At 47.4% G+C, this 22,390-nt stretch overlaps 1 protein-coding gene across 1 annotated transcript in view; it reads right to left on the bottom strand.

The window, feature by feature from the left end:
• LOC135243453 (glutamate receptor ionotropic, NMDA 2A-like) overlaps positions 1–22,390 on the bottom strand; it is a 68,844-nt gene that overhangs the window by 32,942 nt on the left and 13,512 nt on the right. Inside the window, exon 3 of the mRNA XM_064315321.1 lies at positions 3,081–3,283. Within this exon, the coding sequence (XP_064171391.1) occupies positions 3,081–3,283 (203 nt within the window). The remainder of the gene's footprint in view (positions 1–3,080; positions 3,284–22,390) is intronic.

Consider the following 22,390-nt stretch of genomic DNA (forward strand, 5'->3'; position numbering starts at 1 on the left):
GGACTGCAAAACTTAGCCGTTTGTTTATTACAAAGCAAACACATGTATACGTAGGGTGCTTATAACATTAACAGCTACTGAAAAAGGCCTCCTTTTTCAATTTAGTGTGCACAAGTTGGAGAAGTGCTTATGTGGAAATCCGGAAAATTTACAAGAAATCTTGAAATTAGTCAAACGGCCTCACCTCATTGGCAATCTTTTTGTGTTATTTAGCAAATAAGATTATTATTTAGAAATGAGATTTTAAGTCTAAATATAAGACAAAAATACTTTAAAGAATTATTATTATTTTTTGGTTATTGCAGTGAGTATTGTGTGATTATGTCCCCTCACGGAATTGTAATATACTGGTAATAATAAAATAAAGCATACTGTAGAAGTAAGCATATATACATAGCTGCAACTCACACTGTTAACAACTGAGAGGGGGTTCTTTGTAGAAAAGCTTTTGCCCAAAATGTGTTGTTTAAGATTTTGGAGTTTGCTGCCTGGAATAAAGGATACCTCAACCCCCCACCCCCCCCCCCCCCCCCCCCCCCCCCACCCCGACCCCCTTCCGCACGCCGCGCCACAGTAAGACAGATGCACGTTTGACCAGCTCAGCGAGATTGCACTTAAAATCAATGGCCTGCCCTCAGTGGCTGATTCCCCCGGTGCTTTCAGGCCCCGCTCGTCCGAGCCCCCTCCCGGCGGGTCCCGTATCTGCGGGCCATCTCTGCTCCCAGGGAGCTAATGAGCCCCCATATCTGCCGCGTGTGTCAGGGCTTGCCCTCTCGCCCCGCCCCCCTACAGCAACGCATTGTGGAGGAGCCCGGCGCCAGTCCCTGCTTAACGTACCCTCTGCTGTACCTGCTCTCTGTTCCCTTTTATACCAGCTCTGCTGTACCTGCTCTCTGTTCCCTTTTATACCAGCTCTGCTGTACCTGCTCTCTGTTCCCTTTTATACCAGCTCTGCTGTACCTGCTCTCTGTTCCCTTTTATACCTGCTCTGCTGTACCTGCTCTCTGTTCCCTTTTATACCTGCTCTTTTGTGCCTGCTCTACTTATCTGTCCGCTGCTGAGCAAGGCCATGTTGACTGACGTCAAGTGTCTCTGAGATTTATAAAGGCACTGTACAAATGTATTATTATTATTATTATTATTATCATTATTAATGTTTAATGTTTTAATCCCAGAGGTCCAGTGGACACCAAAGCGGGCACACTGTGTGTGCAGTGAACTTGTGCGAATGTCCCGTTTTATCTCCATTAATTATATAACATCTGGAGGTAAGGCAGCAACCGAAAAAGGGTGCGAGCGAAACGTTAACGCTTGCTTACAGTTGTTTCGTTAAAAGCACAGGCAAAGTGCAACATGCTTACGTTAATTCTGTTGCCACAATTCCCTCTCAGCCGCCCTCCCAATTCCAGCAAGTTGGAGTCTTCCTAATGAAAATAATAGCTCAAATTCCTTTCCTCCTCCTCCTCCTCCTCCTCCTCCTCTACAGCGAGGTGGTTTCATGAACTCAAATAACCAGACAGGAAGCTGGACACATTTTCCAGAGCTGAAAAATACCCATATATCCCCTGTTTAGCCACATTCATTCCTTGCGAAAATAATTGACAGTAAAATGGCTCAGACTGCCTTACGTGGGCTGCCGAGCGGCACACGTGGCTCATAATCCGACCAATCAGATTTCCCGCTTGGGCTGCAGGCTGCACATCACTCCAAAATAAAAGGAATGGCCCTATACAAGTAAATGCATCATCATTAATTGTTTTAAGCCCCGAGGTCCAATGGACACCCAAACTGGGTACACTGTGTGTCCAGTGAACTTAAGCGAATGTCTCCAGTAATTATATAACATCAGGAGGCAGACCATGTTTGGAGCTCTTTTTAGGTAGCTTAGCAGGGAGAGCTGAATCTGTGCTCGCTGACGCCAGTGTTCCAGGTGTGACTACCCTCTGCACGGGCGCCTGAGTGTGAAAAACAAGCCATTGTCTCCCAAGGGCTTTTTATTCCCCCCTCTGGTACCCCCCCCGGGACTCTCCCGTAAGGCCCCCCACAACACTGCGCAGTGACAGCCGTCACGGGGGTGCCGAGAGCACCGGGTGATGTCATGTGGCCGTCTCCATGGCAACCCCGCTCCTGAGCAATCGAAAACTTCTGCCGTCACTTAATGCAATGCCCGTGACTAGTCTGACGCATATGCCTAGATGTGCAAACTTAAATCATTCTGATATATGATTAGAGTATTTGCCCAGATCCGGTGAGTTGCGTAATCAACTGCTTTATTCAATCATTTAAGTGCTGATTTACAGTGAATGCCAGCACAGCTTGTAGGACCAGGGTTAGCTGGTTTCAGTTGTGACAGGACCGCTTGATCTATTCCTTACATGCGCTTAATTAGAGCTCAGAAAGTTTCCTGGGAGACAACAAGTATGCGCAAATGAGCACCAGTGAAGGAATTTAGAGGGAAAGTGATTTAATTGCCCTTTCAAAATGGGCTTGTAAATGTATGGCCTGTCCCAGCAATATCAATCTGAGATTGACAATTGTGCCTTTAAAGTCACCACCGTGCTCCCCACACCCACGCTAGAAGTACTCGTCCCAGTGACTAATAGTTTAAGTCATAGTTGCTGATGACACTATAGTGGGAACTCACACCGATGACTACAAGACCCAGACTGCACTTGCAGTGAATGCTATCATGGACCAGGCTGTTCTCCCCACTCTCCTAAATCAGCAGTGGAGATCTCCTCTGAATGTGGCTACGAAACAGGATGTTCCAAATTTGGGTGGGAATTGGACATACCCAGCCCCACATTGGGTGGCAGAAAATGTTAAGTACATGGCTGACTGTGGAAGGAACCCGGCTCTCCCTCTTTCCATGAAATGCCACCTGAACCCATTGCTGACCGGATAAAAACTGAGGCTGTCTGTGTGAGCGGGAAACTCGAGCGGGGGCGGAGCCAGAGGGGTGGGGGGAAGCACACACCCATGAGGGAGGGAGAGGGGCAGGGGACGCGTGAGGTAGAGGCCAGGTGGCGATGCATCAGTGTGGTGTTATTGGCACTGTCACCCAGCGGAGCGACGCTCACTCTTTGATGTGCTTGCGGCAGGGCACCGAGTTCCTCATGCAGGTGCCCGTCAGGCGCTCCACGTTCTCCACGATGACGAAGGGCGCCTCCTCCAGGGTGACGATGCTCAGGTGGTTGTCGTCGATCTCGCCGTCCCCGAGGGAGTTGAAGCTCGGCCAGACGGGGTACTTGAGGGTCAGGGTCCTGTTCTCCCACCGACCCAACTGCAGCAGATCAGAACAGCACAGCACTTAGTCAGCACACACAACTTAAGAGGCCTGACCTAAGGCCTGCTATACAGTAGGGCCTGACTTTAGACCAGGCTTAGGTCCTTATATACAGTAGGGCCTGACTTTAGACCATACGTAGGGCCTCATATACAGTAGGGCCTGACTTTAGACCATACGTAGGGCCTCATATACAGTAGGGCCTGACTTTAGACCAGGCTTAGGTCCTTATATACAGTAGGGCCTGACTTTAGACCAGACGTAGGGCCTCATATACAGTAGGGCCTGACTTTAGACCATACGTAGGGCCTCATATACAGTAGGGCCTGACTTTAGACCATACATAGGGCCTCATATACAGTAGGGCCTGACTTTAGACCATACGTAGGGCCTCATATACAGTAGGGCCTGACTTTAGACCATACGTAGGGCCTCATATACAGTAGGGCCTGACTTTAGACCAGGTTTAGGGCCTCATATACACTAGGGCCTGACTTAAGCCCGAGCTTAAAGCCTCATATACTGTAGGAGCTTACTCACAACCAGGCTTAGGGCCTAATATACAGTATGGCCTGTCTGACTTACTACCTGGCTCAGCAGGGTTTTATAAAAATTATTTTGTTACCTTTGTGCTATTCCCAGTTCCACATTCTCTCCTTAGAGGTGTCAGCTCATTGTTTGATCTGCATCCTAGTGTATGCTACCATCGTTTGTTTCACATGTAGCTCCAAAGAAACTGAATCATCCTTCTATTTGAATCAAGCCCTAGATGAAATTGCCCAGATCATGATTTACAGCCTGTCTTAAATCACAATCACTGCTGCAACTCTTAAGCTTGTCCCATCACTGCAGCTAGTCCCATCTACAAAATACCATCCGAGTGCCACACTTGCACTGCCAGGGTACAAAGCACAGACAGTCTCTATAGGCCAGCGAGGCGAGAGGGTATCCTAGCACCCGAAACCCCCTGTCCCTGGGTGATGTTGGTGGGACTTATGACCACGTTTGGCATTAAAATGGTCTGAATTTCATGGTAGGCCAGAATCCAGATGGTTTCTGGTACTAAATCCCTGTGTTTCCTCCCCCTAGACTCCCAGCTATGGGATAAACTCACAGCCGACACTTATTCACAGTCTCCACTTATCTTCACACCGCTTTGCAATGCTACCTCTCCCTACCTGGCACACTCTCTTCGATACAGGGTGAATGCTTTCTAATAATTTGGCCAGCCGGTGGCCATCTTGCCATCTTCCCTGCTCCTGAATGGAGCTAAGCAGGTGTGGGCTTGGTTAGCGGTTGTCTGGGAGATTTGGGAAAACCAGGTTTGCAACCATCACCACTTCCAGGTTTGGAAGTGGTGATGGTTGGCCAGTAGAGGGCAGTATTTTCTCTGAAGCAAACAAACCCCAATGTACCACATGTGCATCACCCTTGTGGGTTAACATTCCTGATGGTTGAGGTGAGGTTCCACCTTTCCATGTAAAACTCCATGTAAAAATCTGTTTTAGGTCATTAGATCAAAAGCACTGAAAATTCTGATATTATTCATTGGCTTGTTGCTTCATTGGCTAAAAAATGTGCAGTGTGTATTCAAATGCATGACGTATTCAAATACATGCATAACATAAGTGCATAACTTTTTAGATTTTGTATAGGCTTTCTGTGGCTATTTAATGCAATATGAGGCACAGCAGAGAAGCAGCGGCATGCTAATTTACATTAAGTGGCATCATATGGGTTTTCGGTTTTCAACACATCACAGAAATGGGATCCAGTTACATAGCGAGGGAATTAGCAGCACTGCAGCGGTTCTTTTCCAGGAAACTCATCAGAAATTAATTACCCTATACAGGATATTAACATATGGAACATACTTATATGGAGCACATTTACCAGAGAAATCAAATATAATACCGCTGTACGGATAACGTATTGGTTCTTAAAATCAAACATTAACTGAAAATGACAGAGTACAGCGCAGTTAGCTCATTATGTCAGTAATTTGATTAACTTCACATCAGCATGCGTACGTTGAGGCTGCTGCAAAGGATCTTTGCGTACACGTTTTTAATGCTGCTGTATGTGTGGCACGTGCACGTGGTCAGAAAAGAGAGAAAAGAAGAAGAAGAAAAAAAAGTACTTTGCTGTGATATTTTCACTGGACAAGAAAGAGCCTCCCTCCCTCTCCTCCCACGCTGGGTCAGTGCACCAGCGGACGCTGATCGCTGATGTCATCCCGCTCGCCCAGTGCTGCAACTGGAGTGGTACTAACCCGCGTCAGGAGGCATTTAGGTTAGCGCCGCCGCGGCGCGACGGGAAATGGCCCCGCTCCGCGCAAACGCACTGCTGAGCAGGCACGGAGATCACCCCCCTAATCAAAATGACCCAGCCCCGAGCTCCAGCATGGAGATGTGACCCAATATTTCACTTCCGTCCTTCACGCGGTACATGAGGAACTAATGAATGCATTCAGTGTGAAGCACATATCGCTCACTGTGACTCAGTTGCGAGGTAGCTAGCCTGCAATGGCAACATTTGCATAAAATTTGAGCATTTAGTGAGCATCCTGACTCAGAGTGACACAGCTTACATTTTCTTTCTACTCACAATCCATTTATACAGCTGAATAATTATTGAGGCAATTTGTGTTAAATATCTCGCTCAAGGGTATAAGAGCGGTGCTTCAGCTGGGAGTTGAACTGGCAACCTCTATTACAAGCACATTTCCCTGTGTAATATGCTGTTTACAGCGGCACCTCCCAACAGCCCAATCCTCAGGAAATTCCGGGTGCTGTCCAAATTTAGGCTTCCATTCTTCTATGCCTGCACATGCTATAACATTTCCCAGAAATGGTTTTCTCTTCTGAACGGTTCACCAGTTTGCACAGTTCAGCTTCCAGGCGTCTGTCTTGCAGCCGAGGCAGACCTAAGTCAGATTACATTCAGACTGGTTCTGTTCGTGCTGTGGGTTGAATATTTGCCGTTGACCATGTTTTTAATGTACCAATATAACCATCTGTTTCATTTTGATGCACAGCGTGAAACAATACAATGTTAAGTGTTGGTATGTGAAACACTTCCTTTTTCCAATTTACATCCAAATCTTGTAATTCTTTTAAAAAAAAAAATGCTTCACAAATGCTGAGATGGAAGCAAATATTTAGAGTACATTTATAATTAATTAAAAAAATATATATATATTTAAAGCCATGAATGAAAAATGAAATATGTATGGCTCCATTAAGGGCATGTCTAAAACCGTTTGTCTTTTATGATACAGGCATCTTGGGAGGATGAATGGATCTTTAATGAATGTGAGCGCGTGGGCTGCTGGTTCTGAGCCCTGGCTGAGCCGTCTCTCCCGTGCCCGCTGCTCTTTGTTCTGGCTCAGCTCTCCATTTATTACCTTTGACTGGCCCGCTGTTTGAGCTCCGCTTCGTGTTTGTCTGTGTGTCTCTGGAGGGTCCCCCTTTAAGCCATCTTAGGAAGGAATCGTGTCCTCAGGCATGAGCTTGCGTGAATCATAAACGAATAAAATTGGTGTTTTTTTGATCGTTGGCACTGATCTTATGACCAATTAGCGGTTAATAAATTGCCACCGCCGATTCCTGGTGCGGAAAACTAGAAAGCTGTGCTTGAAAGTGAACTCTTTAAACCAAAAGAAAGAATATTGCAAGTATTTCTTCAACACATATCGAACTCACATTGGATTCATTGGTTGGTTGGGTTAATTCATAAGCATAGCTTTGGGGGAAGACAGGGAGATGTCACCCCCAATATTTTCATAAGCAGTCATTTCTAGACTAGCTAGTGAGTGCCTGTGAGACTTGAAGTTTGACTATGCAAGACTAGGTGGTCCTGCAGTGTGTCTCCCCCAAAGTTGAAATGAAAGGCACGCCTATAGGTTAATTTAATTTCAGTTGATTACATAACGCATTCTGTTTAAAGTCAATGTTTAATTGTGCTCTTCATATTCACTTCCGTGCTCTTTAGGGGGTGAATAAAGGTCTATTAAGCAATGGAGGAAATGAGAACAGCCATTACGTGCTTATTATGTGCTTTGATCCAATCGTACTGTTGTGCAGTGGAGAGAAAAGGTTTCTGATTGGTTTATATGGGGGTCAGTGTTTGATTAACATCACATGGTAGCTCACAAGGTTTATGTAGCCCCATTCTCCAATGCTGCGCCTTTAAGAGGCTGTCAAAAACAGATAAGAATTCAATGAAGTGTTCAGACAAAGCCAATTAAAGACGAGGGAGAGAAATCCAACACACACACACACACACATTACATTACATTACATTACATTACAGGCATTTGGCAGACGCTCTTATCCAGAGCGACGTACAACAAAGTGTATAACCATAACCAGGAACAAGTATGACGAAACCCCTAGAGAGAAGTACCGGTCCAAGTACAGGAACAACCGCATAGTTCAACCTGGACCTGGTGGTTAAACTGATTACACTAACAACGAACGGCAACAACGCAATCTATGGAAAAATAAAAATAAATAAAGATACAAGTAGTCGTTAAGACTGGCGCATCAACTAAGTCACCTATTAAACAGCTGCCTAGTTACAACCCTCGGATACACACAATCACACATATACACACACACACACTCACATACACACACACACACACGTACACACACTCACATGCACACACACACACACACACTCACACGCACACACACACACACACACACACATGCATGAGTGAGACACTCTGAGAAACCTTGCTATGGAGGGACACATGCCTGGGAATGCAGCGCACCAGAGAGCCGTGAAATGAGCGGCAGGAAAGCCATGTACTCCACCCGTCCCTCACCTGTCAGCCCTGATCTGTGTTCACTGGGAGGGCGAAGACGGGGGGCCTGAGTCCCAGCCGGCCGCACCCCCGCCCTGCCCCGCCAAGCCTCGCCCCGCCCCGCCCCACCTCGGCTCCCAGCCCGGCTCAGGAGGGCTTTCGGCAGGCCTGCCTACCAGCAGGCCGGGCCAACGCTACACCCAAATCGGTGAATAATTCAGCGTTCAGGAGGGCGATGACGTCAGCCCCCGCTCCCCTACCCCGCAGGGCACTAACCACATCGGGGTCCGCAGAGGGCCCGCTTCTCTGCGTATCTGAGGAAGAGGGAGAACGAACATGACTCCATAAATACTTAATGGTCCGGGATTCAGGGGGAAAAACGTGCTCTCTCGCTTTCTCTCGCTCTCCCTCCTCTTTCTCCATCTCCATCTGTCTCTCCCTCTTACTTTTTGAGAAATTTTTTCTTCAAGCTGACTTCACGTTTTTTTTCTGCCTGTCCTAAAAAACTGACACGTATCACTGCGGCCTTTCTCGCCTGGATCTTCTCAAGAAACTCTCGCCATCTTACTCTCCTGCTTCCTCTCTTCCTTCCTCCTTCTCTCTCCCTAAACTGTAACCCTCACTCTCTCTGAGCTCTGAGCAGCACCTCTCAGTCCATTTCCCCCCAGAAATGTTGAAATTGTGATTTCCAATGGACTCTGAAGTCAACTCAGAAGTCAATTTGAGTACTTCTAACTCTAACAGTACTTGATCCATGTTGGACTCGCGTAAGTACACGGTCCATATTGGACTCACATAAGCTCTGTCAATGTTAATTTAACGCAGGATTGTGCTGTGTTTGTACATAGGTTCTGAGATTAGACTGGCCTCCTTCCACGTCGTCAGACAGGCCTAATTAATTCAGCAGTGACTCGGTAACAGGCGCAGGACGTGAAACATTTGGGCGACGCCTGGCGGGCTCACGCCCGGACCCCGGGCGCACGCGGGACCCTGTTGCCACAATGCAAAAAATAAACCTGGAGCCAAAATCGGTATTCAGGAGAAACACGTGCACAGAGTGATCCTTTCCTTTTTATTTAGCTCTTACTCTGAGCAGGTGCTGTCAGAAACCTGGCCATAGTGGTAATTATGCTTTGATTCAGACAGTCGGGTGTCATGGGGAGAAGCTCTGTTGAACCCTGGTGCCCCTGCAAAAGCCACGCAAAATGAAAGGGTGTCCTGGAATGTCAATTTAACACACATTTGAAATGTGGAAATGTAGCTGGATATGTACAGCAGCTGTCTCATATACGGGGAGCCAGCCTTTTGGCTGTGCTACTTTGCGAAATTACTCTCCTGCTGAGCTCTTCTTCAGTGACCCCATTGTTAATGCGCGGTGGATTTGGAATGGAATTGTTCATAAAAAGGTCACTGCTCAATGTTTGTGCCAATATATACTGTGAGTGTTATTGTTATTACAGCGTGTTGTTGAGCTGGGTAAATGCCCAGGTACGAGGTCTCTGGGTTCTCGTGGCCGGAGCTGGAATGAATGGCGTTTCCCAGAGCACGTGTAAATGGCGGGGGCCTGATCTCAGGGGCCTGCAGTGCAGGCTGGGAAAATGTTCCCTGCCCCAGATTTCAAGCTTTCGCGACATAAGGAGCCAGAGACGCTAAAGCGAGCATCAGCGGGCTTATGGGCAGCTGGTTCATTTGCATTAAGCCAGACCGATTCCACTCTGGGCCTACATTTCCCAAAATGCCTACAGTGTGTGATCAGTGTTAAAACGGCACTGTGATAAATATGGATGGATTAAAAAAAAACAAACATTGACAATGAATCAGGCAAACATGCATATAATTGCGTGCACATATGTGTGCATATATTACTGCAGGCACATAATATATAGTTATAAATTGCCATCGAATATCATTTAACATGTACGTTGAAATGTGGAAATCTTTCTGAATATATAGCTATCGCACATGACTGAAATCCATTTTCTGTTTGAATTTGGAATGAGAATAAAATTAAATGAGAATCTGCTCATGATTATAAAATATTGATTCTGTGATCAGGCACAATGTTTTTTGGATACAGGAACATTAGCCCTCGATAATGAAAGTGAAAACATTTTTTGGGGGTTTTGAAAAGAAGTCAGCCAGTAAGTGAGAGGGAAGAAAGAGAGAGCCAAAAGCAGATTAAGAAAATGGCTTCATGAAAATTGCAATAGGAGCCCAAAATGGGTTCAAAAGACATTTTTTTTAATCGCAAGAATAATGAAGCATTAAAGTAATTATTTCCCTTTGGGAATCAGTGTGTTTCAGCACAAACCATTAAAGAAATTATTTCACTTTGGAGACATTCTGCTCTGTTGAGTGCACAATGTACATCCACTCAGGTATTTATCCGAAATGTTTCATGTGTTTCCACATAAAGCTTTATGGTAGATGTACAGTCCAGGTCATTTAAACTGAGGACATGATGAAGGCTGTCTGAACAATTTGCATTTTACTGAAAATACATGAATATGAACATATATTATCTGATCTGTTTCTGAACCACAGTGACTCTGAAGTGCTGATGTAGCAGTATGGACGCGGCTCGAGGGAGGTCCTGTCTGTAGAGCAGTCCCAAACACACAAGCCTGGTTTCAATCTTCATTCGCCCTTAATTTGGACTTCACTTTGACCACTGCAATTCAGCAATAACTATTCGCAATTTTACTCACAAAAATCCCTTTTGGTGATTGCTGAACTGTATTTGTGAATTAGAAAACACTTGTGCTTAATTGTGAGTCAGAGTCAGAGGACCAATGTTAATTGAATCCCAGCCACACTTATCTTTCCCCATGAATACAAATAAGCTGATTAGCTCGTGTAACCTTTTTACGGTTCTTAGACTGGGAATATAACATTAAAAAAAAAAAAAAACATCTGCAAAGCCTGAACTTTCCCAAACCTCGATAAACTGTCACGCCCGCTGAATCCGGAGTGAGTGCGACTCTGCTCTTTTGTCAGTAATAATGGGAGAAAATATGTACAGAAAGAAAAAAAGAACCGCGACAGGGGGGACGAGAGCATCGAAACGCCCAGGATATCTTTAACGGCGCCCTCTCGGTCCGCCGTGCCGGCGTTATCGCGCGCGGCAGAGCGGGCGGCCCCGCGCAGACGGCCTGGCGCTGCCCCGCCGCGCGGGGAGGGACCGGAACAGACGCCAGAGCGTTTACAGGCCTTAAGGAGTGTGCGCTTAATCGCTTTCAGGACACCGAAAACAATTTATGCGTTACGGGACGGCTCCGCCGAGCCGCTTGTGCCGCCACCGCCGGGCGCGGCGGGAAATTAGCATTTTAATTGTTTCCACTCGGCGAGCGGCACCCGGGCGTTTGGTAGAAATAGATTTTCTGATGGTGAGGCTCTCATGCTTCCCCCCTCTCTCTATCCCTCCCTCCCTCTCTCTCTGCCTCTGTCTCTCTCCCTCCCTCGCTCTGTCCATCCCTCCCTCTCTCTCTCTCTATCCCTCCCTCCCTCTCTCTCTGTCTCTGTCTCTCTCCTCCCTCTCTCCATCCCTCCCTCTCTCTCTCTCTGTCTCCTCCTCTCTGTCTCCTCTCTCTCTGTCTCTCTCCCTCCCTCTCTCTGTCTCTCTCTGTCTCTGTCTCCCTCTCTCTCCCTCCCTCTCTCTCTCTGTCTCTGTCTCCCTCTCTGCTCTCTCTCTCCTCTCCCTCTCTCTCCTCTCTCTCCTCTCTCTCTCCCCTCTTCTCCCCCCTCTGCTCTCCCTCCCCTCTCTCTCTCTCCACACTCTCCCCCTTCCACCTGCTCCATCTCCCATGTGATTACACCACCCGCATCTACCGTGCCACCCATTCACCTTGGGCCGCGACACATCACACAGGTTTTTTTGTCACTGGCGCTTAAATGAGCCGTAGCTCATTTGCTCACTGAGAGTATTTGGGGGGGGGGGGGGGAGGAAGGGGGGAGGGGGGGCACTATGGCGTTCGGAGGGGGCGGGAAATGAAATGAGAAAAATATCTCTGTCCCAGAAAAGAGCACCCATGCTGGATCGCCGCTTGCAGAAAGCCATTAGCGTGACACGCTACTTGTCCAGTTCCCTGAGTCATTACCAATAATCTTCCCCTTGAAGGAATGGCAGGTTGGGTGGGCAGAATAACAGGCTCTCTCCCTCCCTCGCCGACTGACTGACTGACACCTGGATGTTTGGCAGCCTTCTGCCCTGCGCTGCTCCTCTCTGCTGTGATGTGTTCTGCTTTGGCCAGCGTTCAAAGTGACGTTTTTAAAATGGGAGAAGGTACACAGACACGTCCGTGCACATCCGTCATGGATAAATACTCAATTATGATTCTAATATACACATTAATAAATATGTGTGTATATACCGTAAATGCACATTTATTTATGAGTGTATTTGTGCGCAGTTTTAATATTGTTTAAATACACTTTGCAGTCCAAGTATTTGGACAGTGGCAAAATATTTGTTGTTTTGGCTCTGTACTCCAGGACATTGGATGTGAAACGAAACAAAAAATGAATATGAGGTTGAAGTACAGACTGTCTACAGCTTTATTTTGAGGGTATTTACATTCATATCATTCAGCTTTTTTTCAGTCTCATGATGGCCTGCTTTACTGGCATTGTTTGTTGGCTTTGTTGATCCTCCTGTTGAGAGACAACAACAACAGACTCTAAATGCAAATGCCACACCTCAAATAGCCTGGACCTTTTGATAGCTTTCTTGTGCATGAACTAATGATGTAAAGATACACAGCTGGCTAAGATACAGCTGAGCAGCCAATTGTCCAATTATTTTGGGTCCCTTAAAAATGGGGGGGGGGGGTGGTCTATGTATAAGTAAATACAATGTGTTGAAGGTCAGAGTCAAGGCAATGAAGATTATGTCACTGTCCAAATACTTACAGATTGTACTGTATGTATGTAAAACTTTTTGAGGAGCAGTACAGAAATATGCATACCCAAATTGATGATCAAGCTGTTTTCTGTGTAGCAATGCAGGCGTGGCACACACTGCATATATCAATATCTTTATCAGTGCATGTATAATGGAAGTTAAATATAGATCCAAACAAGCGATGCCAAGACCATGAGCACTATAATGGCCATACTGTATCTGCGGCAATAACAGCAATTTGCTATGGTCAGCAGTTTTACCGCTGGCTCAAATTGATTCTTAACACTGAGGCTGTGCTGTTAGGGTTTGCATGAATGCCCTTGTGAAGCGAAAATATATTACTCTTTCAAACGGAGTTGATACAGGAATGTATTACAGGCACAGTACGAAAATATTCTGTGTACATTTTCTGCTTCAACTATTGTCACGTTCATTAAATATAATTTTGTGCATATATAATATATATAAAATATATTTGATTTATTTGCACATACTGAAATGTCAATGAATTTAGTGGCGAGTTTTAAGGAGTAACATGTGACTACCTTACAGTGGCTGGTGTCCCTGCAGACCTTTTCCACTCAGCCTGTAGAAGGAATCCCAGCCGTAAATTTCCGTTTATCCATCGGGCCGAAACAAACAAATGCAATGAGAGGAGACAGATTTTCGATCTCAGCATTTGTTGGACATTAAAAAGTGGGATGCTTGGTTTTTAATCACATTGAGCACTTTCCCTGATCACTTCTGAGAGAGAGGGGGGCTGGAACCTGCTCTTTTCATTTCTTAAAGGCCTCCGGTTAGCCTTCGGTCGGTGGGCGGGGTCAGAGCGGCGGGGGAGAGGTTATTTATGGAGCCGGGGGGGGGGGGGGGGAGGTGCTGGGGGTGCGAGCCCTTCTCCGCTAGGGAGCGGCTTCGCAGTCGCGTCCGGCCGGGCGTGTCTGACCCAGGGCCACTCAGACGGCAGTGCCACCCCCCCCCCCCCCCCCCCACGGCCACGCCCCACTCCTCCCAGCTCCCGCCCCGTGCCTTAAATTAAGAGATACCACAGTGCTTTTTAATTAGCACTGTGGTATCTCTGTCTCACAACAACCCCATCCACGCCCTCTCCCAACACCACAGCTAGAACAACACTCCTCTACCTGTCGACCCAGTTGGATGGTCCTGTATTTATCGATGCCATTTTGAGCCCATTTCCAGGTATTAATACGAGATTTGGGGGCGGAGGGGGGGCAGCCAGTTTGACTGCCGGCATTTCATAAATCGCAACTGCTGCTCACTGTCTCTCCACGCTTGACTCCAGAGAGAAATGGGGGAAGGGAAGTTAACGGTAGGTTCCATAGTCCCGCGCTGTTAATAATCATAATTTTCTGTGCGGATTCCAAGCCATCGAGGCGCATCAAGCGGACCCCCACACTGCCGTAAATATCGTTTGCGGTCATTAAATTACTGGCAGAGCCCTTTTAACGGACTGCAGCCGAACGGCATAAAAGACTTGCGGCAGACGGAGGGAACGAGTACGCGGGGAGCCGGTGCGTTTGAGCCGCCTCTGTGAATGAGGGAGGGTAATGAGGCAGAGTCTTTCTGAGGTTATGCAGGTACAGGGGTGGTCAGCATTCTGCACCGAAGGATTATGGGTTTTAAACGCGGGGGACAGGGTCTGAGCAGCAGCCCAGCTAATGTGAAGCTCCAAAATCACACAGACGTTAGCCTCGCACGCCGAATGGTTTTCATCGGATTAATAAGTGATTCCAGTTTCACTTGATTTCATCTAATGTGGTGATGGCATAATTTCATTCACAGCAGAGAAAATGGGTTTCTTTGTACAAAAGAGATAAGAGAAACCTCTTTTTGAACCCAAAAAGACAAACTTTTATTCATGGTTTTCTTTTATGTTTCACCCAAGGGGTATGCTTACCATGTACATGTAAATACAATGCTTTCTAATGTGTTTTACTTTGCATTTTCCACCAGTTTGCTTTAGTTTGTTTTAGTGAGGGCTTAATTAAACACTTTGTAAATTGTAAAATGTTGAACGAGTCGCATAAAGACAATACAGAGAAATGGTTGCGGATGATAAGACGCTGTTAGATTGTGTTATGCGGGACTAAGTCTTTTTCAGACGGCCCCTATCCGAAGCCGCTGGAGCGCGCGCTTTCTAAAAGCGGCTTAGGACCTGCCGGCTCGGTCCCCGGTCCCGCGCGGTTCCCCGGCTAAGCCGCCCGGTCAATTTACTGCAGCCCGCGGAGGGGTCAGACAGATACGGGCGGCGGTGTAACGCAGGACGCCCCATTACGCCGTCAGGCAGAGGTATCAGAGTCTCCGGCAGCTCCCAGATTGATGCGTGAAGTCCCCCCCTCTCAGCGGGCGAGCGTGTAGCTGTCCACATCCAGAAGAGGTTCCTAAGGGGCGGCCTTGGCGCTCACTAAATTACACGCAGCCAACACTCCACCGGTAAGCTTTGGGCTGCCTTTTTTTTTAACTTCCGCCAGTTTTTGTTGAAAAGGAGCCGTGTTTTTTTTCCGTTTTTGCGCTGTAAGCTAGTTACGCGAGTCGAAGCGCAAATCGACGAGACGACAATTCCGTCGCGGGCTGTCATCACGGGCCGTCAAATCTTTACGGACCCCGCCCCTCCTCGCCCCCGTCCTTTGATCTGGCGTGCGCTCACGGTCAGCCCCCTCCCTCCGTAAGACAGAGAGGTGGACATCTCGGCACGTCCCTGCGCCTCGTTTCAAACGCGCCTATTTGCATCTTGCTCACACGCACCAATAATTACAAACAATGCAGTGCCACAGAAACAGCCAATTTGCCTGCCTCAAGACAATCCCGTGTGGGCTGTGCCCCTAGTAATTAAAAGGTGATGTTTTTTTTCTGTTATTTTTTAAATAATATGTGCGTATTAAATCCAGGGAGCTGGTGTGTCTATTTTTTGCTGGTAGAAATTCCGTCTCCTGGACAGCAAACGTACATGAGAAACCTCATGTGCACACTCGGTTCAGTAAATCTATCTGAGAGACTAAAAAAGAAATGCAAAGGACAACAAATTAAGCTGTTATGTAATAATGTAATTATATAATAGTCTGACACATTATATAATAACATAATTTTAGGAAATGCAGAACCGCATGGATGGATCTTTTGCTATCGTTTTTTGTGTGGGAAAATGTGTTGCTGACATTTATAACTCACATTTGGTTGTGCATTAAGCCGGCAGTTCACTGCTGAATATAACTGGAGCATAACCTTTAGTTGCATTCTGACATGTCTTTGCCGTAGAAGTTATTAAGATGTAATCTGCATTGTGTGCAGTCACATCAGAGCCGAGCGACGCGTCGTTATATTTAAAGTACACTCTTGTGTCACACTTTAGCTTCACAAGCCATCGTTTGGAATGGTACTGTCATTTCTGTCAGAATTCAATAGTTGCGCCTTGGGTGCATGGATATTGGTAAAACAAAAAAAGATAAGGCCGCCCAAAAATTGGCTTGGTGGCCAACAAGATTTATGGCAAGATTCAATCAAAAGCACTTTAGGACATTACTTACAGTGCTTTAGTGGAATTCAATCAAATCCTTCATATTAATCTCAGCATCTTATCTCAGTAAGGAGTTGTCTCCTCACACTGTCCTAATACACTCTGTGTATGGAAGTAAAAGTTTTGAGCTTATAATAATTAATATTAATATTAATTAATAATAATTTCATTTGTTTAATCAGAAACACCTGTGAAGCCAGTTGTCCCAAACATTATAATGCCCTAAAATGGGGGTGCTATAATCTGCACTTTAAAGGGTAATTACACGTTAGATCACTTTTCTAGCTGCAAAACTGGTTAAAAAAAAAAATGTCTAGGTGCTGCCCTCTCATGGTTGAAAAATGCTTTCTGCGTTCCACTCTGGCCCCTCCCCAATCGTGATGTCAGAGCATCACAAATTAGTCAGTTTACTTTGCATCCGACGGAACACTGCTGCCACCTGATTGGCTGGATTGGTTTCGGCCCAATGTTTTCAACATGCCTGTTTATATACTTTGTCATATTCCACCTAAACAGTCCACTAAAACATGTTTCTGAAAACATTTGAGGCTAGAAATAGGCCATGTAATTACTTACTGTAAACTTGATTCGTATTTGATCTGCAACACCTAGTTTGACGGTTTGACCCATGTTTCATGAGCTACGTTGTACAAAATCTTTTGCATATAGAATACTTCTGTAGGTGGAGCTAGGCTGGAACAGTGAGTGCAATTACTCTTTAACCACTTATGAATTGTTTGATTGCAAATCTAAAACTGTGGAGTATACCGCCAAATCAAGGTGCAAACAAGAGTGAATTTACAGGTGTTCAGGAAGAACCCAAAAGGCTTGGCGTCTCCAAACGAACGTGTCTGCAGACGAAACCTCTGCAGTTATAGCCTGGTGCAGCGGACGTTTGTGTAGCTCTTCTGAGTTCCTGTTTTGCGTTTGCTGTGGAGGAGGAGGGGGCGCGTTTCCTTGCTGATGCGGTAGAAGGTAATATCTCAGCCATTCGCCCCTGGGGGGTTGGTCCCATTTACGTAGGACCAGCGACCCAGCTGCTGCTGCTGCTTCGCTGTGATATCGGTGTCCTGTATACAGCACCTCAGGGAAAGCGCTGGACTGGACCAACCAGGCGTGGCTAAAAGCCTGGCTCGAGTGCGAATGTCCAACAACACCCCCTCCGGGGCTGGATATCAGACGCCTGTTTCCCTGGGAAGCTTGAGTGGGTTGTAGGCAGAGGTGTGTGGAGGCTGTGGGGGGGGGCTGGTGTGGCAGGGTGCAGTGTGCATGGAGAGTGGCATCCTCACTCCTCGTGAGTATAACCCCTCCCACCTTTCTGTCCCACCAATCAGAACGGCGGAGGTCTCCGGCACCGCGGGAGCCTCGCGCCCCTATTGGTGCGGCTGCCCTGAGTTCAGACAGCCGCTGTCTTCATTTTGACTCATCCCCCAGGGTGCCGCACAGGAGCATTGTGGCCGTGCCAGAGAGGGGATGCAGGCCAACTCAGGAGGCTGCAGCACTGGGCAGCGAGAGGGAGTCCATCTACAGATAAACAGCCCATAGACACACTGTGACTGGAGCCAGGTTCTACACACACACACACACACACACACATGCATACACACTCACACGCATACACACACACACGCACACATTGGCACACACACACATACACATACATACACAAACACACACTCACACATAAACACACACCTGCATGGCTAACGAACCTGCTCCCAAAGACTGCTAGTTTATTGCCCCATACTTCAGCTTTTAAGAGCATGTCTGTACTCTATGAGCCCGTGTTTGCATTAGACTGTATGCATATATCTATAATTCTGAGAATGTTTGTGCATGTGTGAGTGTGTGTGTGTGTGTGTGTGTGTCAGTCAACCCCCCCATGAGGAATCACATGCAGGATATTCATTTGGCCGTTCCTTCTGAGCAGTTGAGTCGCTCCATTAAGATCCCAGCTACAAAGGCAATCTCAGCGCTGGGGGAAATCAGTTAGAGGGCGAGGAGGAGGAGGAGGAGGAGGAGGAGGGGGGGTGTTCTCATTATCCTGGAGTTCAGGCTCAGTCAAAGTTCACGGGCTCCCTTCGTATCTGTGCTCAGAGCACGGGCCATTTAGCCCGCGGCCGCTAGCCCGCGGCGCGCGCGTTTGAGCCCAGAAGCAGGCTAACGCCGCACCATTAAGAGCCCCTCGGACCCGGGAGTTTACTGACGTGGAATCAGGGCTCCTAATCCAATCAGCTGCGCTCGCCATTACTCACTGGCTTGTGAGAAGCCTCGCGCTTAAAGTCCCCATTTTACACCGCGGCCTCGAACCGGCGCGTTCTGCCCGGGACCAACGTGTCCCATTAGTCAGCTGATTGTGCTCACACACACGGCCATGGATTTCCAAAGCTTTGGTTTTAAATGCTGTGGGGGGGGGGGGGGGGGGGGGGTTATTTTTTGGTCAGTTTGGGCTCACAACGGGACCATCGTGTTCTTTGGCTTCATTGCAAAAATTACATTGCGTTAAAATATAATGTACCTTTGGAAATATTCTGTTCTTCTGTGCGGTCCCGCTGGAGTCCAGCTCAGTCACATCTCAGTGGGTCACGACTTGATCGGGAACGCTCCTTGTAGATGAAAGTTTGGCTGATTGATTGGCTATGGAGGTCTGAAAGAGGGGGGAGTCTGCGGGTAGGACCGCTGGGCCGCGTTGTTCATCAGGTGCGCCGTTCTTGTCGAGCTTCTCTTTGAGGTCAGAACCGGAGCGCGGCGGCGGCCGACGGCAGGACGCCTGTGAGCGCGTGCGGCAGGCTGCGGTTCGTCAGGCCTCCGCTCGGGCTGCAGCGTCTGCGCTGTTCCAGTTGGCCCGGCTGAGTCTCCTCAGCAGAAAGAAGCACAGGCTTCATCTTCTGCGAGACGGAGGGAGAGGCAGCCTCGCCCTGTTCTGACCCTATCCAGAGCAGAGTGTACGGTGCTCCTGCCTCATACTGCACTGCGCCCAGCTCTAATCTTTTAAGAGGGTTCCTGTGAGTTCTGATTGGACCAAAAGTCTCAGAGCAAATCTGATTCAGAGTGAAATGTGCTTTGTCAGAGTGAAATGTACTCTATCAGAGTGAAATGTACTCTGTCAGAGTCTATTTAACACAGAAACGTTTGCTCTGCAGCTCATGGTGGAATACCAGCCTTCTGTGGGTCTCATTTTGTGGTAAATATGTTCCCGATTCCCGCTCAGATGGGCGCTGAGTGTCACTAATCGCAGTGTGTTTGATGACGATTGCGCCGACCGGTATTCGGGGTTTGGGGGGGGAGGGGGGGGCGCAGGGGGGGTTTGGGAGGGTGTCCCATCTGTCCTTTCGCTTCTCTGTGCGGAGTGTGAGTGTGACAGATATAGCGGCGCCAAATCATTGGCCATAAATCACCCCCTGGGCCTTCTTTTTGTGTGTGTCTCTCCCTCTCTCCCGCACGGGGGGGGAGGCAGGGCGGGGCAGTGGCGGTCCTGGCTGATGAATTGGCTTTGTCAGATTAATATCAACAGAGCGCCGTGCCAGACCACATTACGCTCCTATTAGGTTTCTCCCAACAGCGCACCCATCTCGCCTGGCCCCTCCCAAAGCCTTGCGTTGTTTTTGCCGTACCGGGAAAAGACGAGGGCTGGTGCCGGGTGGAGATTTGGTCGTTCGGATTGGCCCCTTGAGTCCCTGGTCTGGTGCCTGAGCGCCCTCAGGCTACGCGTGCCCACACGCACCATCATTCGCGAGGTCCATGAAAAAGTTATTTCTTTTATCGTTGTATGTCAGAGAACAACCTTTATCATATATAAGTGTGCAGAAATTGCATTGTGCGTGTAAGAGCTGTCCCCCGTCCTACCTTAAATGCCACCCACCCCCTAAAATAGACTTGATTCCTGTCCACAGCTGTGTGGTCTCTGCTTTTCTCTGCCCATCTCCTGGTCTTCATGGCTTTAATGCAGGGATGAACCAGGACTCCTATTCCACAGTTTCAGCCAGTCCAGGTTTTAGCAGTAGCAGACTTGAAGCACTGAGGAGTAACATTTACCACTGATTCTAAGATGAAAATGTAAGATGAACTTCGTTTGAATCCAGGCCACTTTAAATTTTTTTTCACTTTTTATATTCTGCGATTTCCAGAGTAGGAAGTACTGTTCCCATTTTAGCGTGCTAATTACAACCATTGAAATGAAAATGGTTGGTTTATAGACAAATTTTCGCGTGTTTAGCTTTGTACACACTGCTAAACACGGTGGTGATCAAATGTTCTGAATGGATGCAACACCCATTATCTGTTTGGGATCTAAGGAGGGGGCGGGACTGGAAACAAGCTCGCATAGCACGGCGAGCGAACCGACAACACCCAGCCATCCCATTTATTTATTTATATTTTCCAGCTTAATCAACATCAACAAGCGGCATGTTGACATGGAATTAATTAACGTAATTACTTTCATGTGGATTCAATTTGGCATCCCAACAGCCCGGGCTTTGCAGCTGTCAGATTGTGGGTGTCGGGGGGGGGGGGAGTCAGGGGTGGGACGGTGCAGGAGGGAACAGCAGGACAGGCGCAGTTAGGAGTGGCTGTTCCCAGACCCCCCCCCCCCCCAACCCTCACCTCACGCAGCAGAAAAGGAGCAGTGGACAAGGAGGTAGTGGCAGGGAAACTCCCCGCGTCAGGAGAAACGGCTATGTCAAAGTTAGCGTTAGCCGCCTTTTGCGCCTGTCAAGAAGTCCACGGTCTATTTGAACAAACTCTTACGTCTACGTTCTTGGCAGTAACACCTGAACGCTTGCGAATCGTTTATATTTAAAGCGCTGAGTGTTCATGTGCTGAGCGTGATGTATTAACTTTAAGGCAAGAATTCATAAATCATTGCTGGATTTAAGCTTTTTTTTTTTTTAGTAGAGTGACCTCACGCACAGATTTCCCTCTGTGTTTCCGGCCAAGGAAAGAGCGGAGAGATCTGTCCGGTCCTACGAGCGCGTTTCACCTCTCAGCTCACGCGGTGTGGCAGTGACGGTGCAGGCTAATGACCGACTGACCAAAATGCAAGCAAACGCTTCAAAAGAGCGGGCATCGGGCTATCGGAACAGCCGTGCGGCAAGAGTAAATAAGTCCCAAGGTTAGCTCGGGAACTCAATAAATTGTGTGTCGCGACACCTTGTGTAAATGAGGAATATCCGAGACCGTTACAGGGTAATGATCTGCAGGTCAGGTCCTCTAGCACTTGGCAGCAGCCCCATTAACATAAAGAGACATATGGGCTGCGGGCGCATTTATACGGCCTTTGGACGCGCCAGAGAGAGGGTGTCCTTCTGCTTTATGTCCCCCTTTGAACCTGGAGAGAGAGAGCTCATTCCTGCAGACTGATTGTCCATTTAAAGTCCAGCCACCAATTAAGAGCATTTTATTATCCATTAACGCTCTCCATACGATCCCGTTTCAAGGACAGAAGGAGTTTTAGTTTATAAACAGCTAATAAATCACTATTCACACTGTATAATGGTGCTGGGGCCAATTAATAGCATTGATAGCTTTTAATAGCTTATTTTTTGTTTGGGTTTTTATTCCACAGGAGCTACAGTATATTTGTTTTATTCAGCCATGAGTAACATTCATTGGTTGATTCGCTGGGAGTCATTTCTGGGAACTTTATGTAAGTTAGTGTAAACATTACATTACATTCATTTGGCAGACGCTTTTATCCAAAGCGACGTACAAAAAAGTGCATTTCATGGTCGTAGACAACTGCTGAACACAGGTTCAGTAAGGTACAATACTTATTTTGAACAGCTATTTCTAGCCGAGAACAATGAACACTATTCAGTGTAAAGAAAGGTCACGTTTGGCTTTCTCCTGCAGAACTGT

This window comes from Anguilla rostrata, chromosome 17 (genome assembly GCF_018555375.3).
Source record: "Anguilla rostrata isolate EN2019 chromosome 17, ASM1855537v3, whole genome shotgun sequence".
Taxonomy (NCBI): domain Eukaryota; kingdom Metazoa; phylum Chordata; class Actinopteri; order Anguilliformes; family Anguillidae; genus Anguilla; species Anguilla rostrata.